General features: G+C 42.7%; 1 protein-coding gene across 1 annotated transcript; it reads right to left on the bottom strand.

Moving 5' to 3' along the window:
- Positions 1-431: 431 nt before the first annotated feature.
- On the bottom strand, positions 432-3,746 carry LOC124032340 (keratin, type I cytoskeletal 18-like). The gene is made up of 7 exons (XM_046344661.1): positions 3,258-3,746; positions 2,426-2,508; positions 2,145-2,301; positions 1,868-2,032; positions 1,662-1,787; positions 1,343-1,560; positions 432-756 (listed from the first exon to the last, which is right to left on the bottom strand). The coding sequence occupies exons 1-7, from the start codon at positions 3,645-3,647 to the stop codon at positions 606-608; spliced, it is 1,290 nt and encodes a 429-aa protein (XP_046200617.1). The 5' UTR covers positions 3,648-3,746; the 3' UTR covers positions 432-605.
- Between the last annotated feature and the right edge of the window lie 305 nt (positions 3,747-4,051).

Here is a 4,051-nt window from a genome sequence, read left to right as displayed (position 1 = left end):
GGAATAGCCTGCCAGAGAACCTGACGGGGGCCGAAACTGTGTACATATTTAAAACAGATCCTAAAGCAAACCTTCTTTTAGCTTTGCTTTTCCTTAGGGTGCTTTTTAATCTCCTAGTTTTTATTGTTATTCTTTTGTTTTTCATCTTCTTATGTTTGTTGTGGAGTAAATATTTATATATTTTTATTTTTATTTTTTTCCTGTGAAGTGCTTTAAGTTGCATTCATGACTGAAATGTGCTGTATAAATAAAACTTGACTTGACTTGATAAATGCTGCAGATGTTGGCTCAATAAGACATTACTATCAGCAATACAGACACAATAGAGCCCCAATTTAGCATGTATTTCCTGTATGCATTTAGAGAGGAAACCAACTGATTTGTCCTGATTGGTTACAGTAGATGAAAACAGAGACATACACATACAACCATTACATTAAGTGTTTGACTTCATTTATTGTGATTGTTTCATTGGTCATTTTGTGAACAATGAACTGTTATTCTGGGAGTGTTGTGGTGTGTCATAATGGTGATGACGATGATGGTGGTGATGATGATAATGGTGATGATGATGATGAGAGAGAAGATGTTTCTTGACTGGTTGGTTATCCTTGGACAGCTTCAATCCCTCCTTCAGATTTGACATCCTCAGTCACTCCTTCAGACACTACTTTGCCATCCACTAGTGTCTGGGTGACAATCAGCGTCTTTGTTCGGAAAGCTTTAGTTGGTTTCTTCTCGACAGCAACCTCAACTCTAGAGAGACACAGATGAATAGACAGATACCATAACTACAACACAGTCATTTCCATATCAGACCTGAGCCTTTGTGCATAGGCGCATGAAGCTAGTTTGAATCTAATTTGCAAATATTCCCATGCCTCATAGAATAACAAGCAAACAATAGAACAAGGCCAGCCGTTTAATGATAAGCTACTAGTACAGCTGTATCGCTCCAGTAACTTGATAGTTTTATCATCTCAACATACTTCAGGTATTGTACATGACCATCTGATCATTTATCACTCCAGTGTTAATCTGCAAAATTGTAATTATTCGCCTACCTCCTCATGCCTTTTGCACACATTGTATATAGACTCCCCATTTTTTTCTACTGTGTTATTGACTTGTTAATTGTTTACTCCATGTGTAACTCTGTGTTGTCTGTTCACACTGCTATGCTTTATCTTGGCCAGGTCGCAGTTGTAAATGAGAACTTCTTCTCAACTAGCCTACCTGGTTAAATAAAGGTGAAAAAAAAAAAAAAAAAAAAAAGTTGTTACACTATCCTAACCAAGCAGGACATGTAGCTCCACCTGTCATCTCTCATTGTTTTACTCACTTCAAGTCTCCGTCCAGCAGCCTCCTGTACTCGGCGATCTCAGCCTCCAACTGTATCTTGATGTTGAATAGGATATGGTAGTCTTGTGTCTGATGTTGGATGTCGGAGCGGATCTGGGTCAGCTCAGCCTCCAGCCTCAGGAGGACGGCGTTGTATTTCTGCAACTCCATGTTGTAGCGCATCTCAATGTCATGAAGGTTCCCCTCCAGAGACGCATTCTGTTGTTGGTAGGAAAGTACGTGGTCGTAGGATGGATCCACCAAGATTGAGTTCATTTTTAAATGGTTTGGCAGCTATTGTATAAAATAATCATTCTTACCAGGCTGATCTGGGACTGAAGCTCAATCTGCAGGGACTGAATGCTCCTCCTGCTTTCACTGAATGTGGTGTGTGCCTCCTTCAGGGCCTCTGTATTCTCAGTCACCTGGACCTGCACTTCTGTGATCTGGACACACGCACACACCAACATGTTAACCCACAGCAATACAGTGCAGAACATTGAAAAGTGTTAGGAATGAGTCGTACTTTGGATTCATGCCAGTCTTTGAGCTCCTCCTGGCTCTTCAATGCCATATTCTCGTACTTGGCCCTCATCTCCTCCATGATCTTTCCCAGGTCGTGTCCCTTAGAAGCATCCACCTCCACCTGCACTCCAGCCATGGAAATCTGGGTACGTAGCTCCAGCACATCCTGACACAAAGGAAACAGGAAATGCATTAAATGAATGACATGGTGTTTATGGTAGTAACCTAGCTATGTAACCTATTTGAAAATGTGTCAGTTGACAGGAACCATTCCTTACCTCTGCATGGTTCTTCTTCAGGTTGATCAGTTCCTCTGTCAGAAACTCGATATCATTCTCCAGATGCAGCTGGAGCACGATGGTGTCATCAAGTGTTCTCCTCAGATTTGCGACATCACTCTCGACAGTCTGGCGCATCCCAATCTCACTTTCATGCCTATTGACAACAACATTAAGAATGTAAAGACGTGGACATAGCCATAATGAAAGAGTGTTGGCCCTATAGATTCATGCCAACAGATGATAGCACGTGACACGTTTCTTTGTTTATAAGCACTCACTTGACCTTGAAGTCCTCTGCGGCTAGGCCGGCACCCTCAACTCGGATAGCGATCTGTGCATTGCCCACTGTCATCTCCAATATCTGAGGGAATATTAGAGGGAGGAGAGGGATGATTCTGGGTATATCTGTGGATCTGTTCTACAGGGTGGAGCAACATAAACATGTCCCTTGGTGAAACCTGTCACTCCATCTTCGTGCAGGTAGAAACAAAGTGACACTCACTTAAATATCTATACAGCGTCAACATGTTGGAGCCACCTCTGATAAGATGTGTTGTAAATCATATCAGTTTACTGTGAGGTGGTTATGTGAAACCTCGCCTAATAAAAGGCTTGAGACAGTATTTCCCAACTCTAGTCCTCCAGTACCCCCAGCAGTATAGATTACTTTGTTGTAGCCCCAGACAAACACACCTCATTTAACTCATCAATGGCTTGATGATAAGTTGACGAGTTGAATGAGGAGTGCTTGTCTGGGGTTACAGCAAAAATGAGTACTTTTGGGGGTATTTGAGAACTGCAAATATTGGCTTTAAATATTGTGAAATTAATGAGTGGGGAGACTCAATTAACCATACAGTAGGGGCAGTTTGGAGCAGTCAGGATCAGGGTTGGGGTCATTTCCATTTAAATTCCAGTCAATTCTGGAAGTACCCCAAAAAAACAGTGATTTTCAATGAAAAAAAATGTGGAATTGGAATTTGGTTTACTTTCTGAATTGACTTGATTTCAAATGGAATTTACCCCAACCCTGAATAGGATATGATTCCACACGCATAATACTTTGTATGAATCACGCTTGAATTTAATGTTGTTATTTGAGGGCCTCACCTTCTTCCTCAGGTCCTCCAGCGTGGCTTCGTAGCGGCTGTAGTCTGCCCCAGCAGGCCCTTTCTTCTCCAGTACCTCCCTGATCTGTAGCTCCAGCTTGCTGTTGACCTGCTCCAGGTTCTTTACTGACTCCAGGTAGGTGGCCAGACGGTCATTCAGGAGCTGCATGTTGAGCTTCTCATTACCCATAGTGAAGCCACCATCAGCTGTAACACCTGTGTACACCTGGTGCTCTGCCCCTCCTCTGAAGCCGGAGATTCTGGTCCCGCTTACCCCGCCACTGCCATGGGCACTCTGTGAGCTCCATGGCTTTGCGTATAGGCCTCCACTGCCACTTTCAGCACGATGACAAGTAAATCCACGATGCGTACTGATACGTACAGACTCCATGTCTTCAGAGAGGAAATCCAAGAAGAAGAGAAGAAGAAACAGAGAACCACCTGACACTGGCACAGATTGATTCTACCGAGCGCGAGGAGGATGGATGTTAGAGGTTTTTATATACAAGGCTGCATTCTGACGCGCCACTCCCTTCGATCACTATCACTTTCTAACCTTTAGTCTCCTACATAGACTATGTCCTCTCCACCTCTCCACCCCACATTGTGACTGTGGTTTCGTAACTATGGTCAATGGGGAAAGGGAAAGTGTAGTCTATGCCACTTATGTAATATTGAACTGTAGATAGCAAATGTACTGAATTTAAAATAGCAGTTATAGACTCTTATTCGGAAGTCATTCAGAATCAATATTGAAAGCCAACTGCTGTTCTATTGTAATCTAATATCAATAGC

This window comes from Oncorhynchus gorbuscha, linkage group LG03 (assembly GCF_021184085.1).
Source record: "Oncorhynchus gorbuscha isolate QuinsamMale2020 ecotype Even-year linkage group LG03, OgorEven_v1.0, whole genome shotgun sequence".
Taxonomy (NCBI): domain Eukaryota; kingdom Metazoa; phylum Chordata; class Actinopteri; order Salmoniformes; family Salmonidae; genus Oncorhynchus; species Oncorhynchus gorbuscha.
This window is presented reverse-complemented; position numbering and strand designations above follow the sequence as displayed.

What these genes read in the sequence shown, in the direction of transcription:
- LOC124032340 (XM_046344661.1), bottom strand. Translation starts at nt 3,647, where the DNA reads ATGGAGTCTGTACGTATCAGTACGCATCGTGGATTTACTTGTCATCGT. An exon ending in TTCAGTCCCAGATCAGCCTG is followed by an intron (nt 1,561 to 1,661) that starts GTAAGAATGATT and finishes TACCAACAACAG; the next exon opens with AATGCGTCTCTGGAGGGGAA. An exon ending in CTGCTGGACGGAGACTTGAA is followed by an intron (nt 757 to 1,342) that starts GTGAGTAAAACA and finishes GTGTCTCTCTAG; the next exon opens with AGTTGAGGTTGCTGTCGAGA.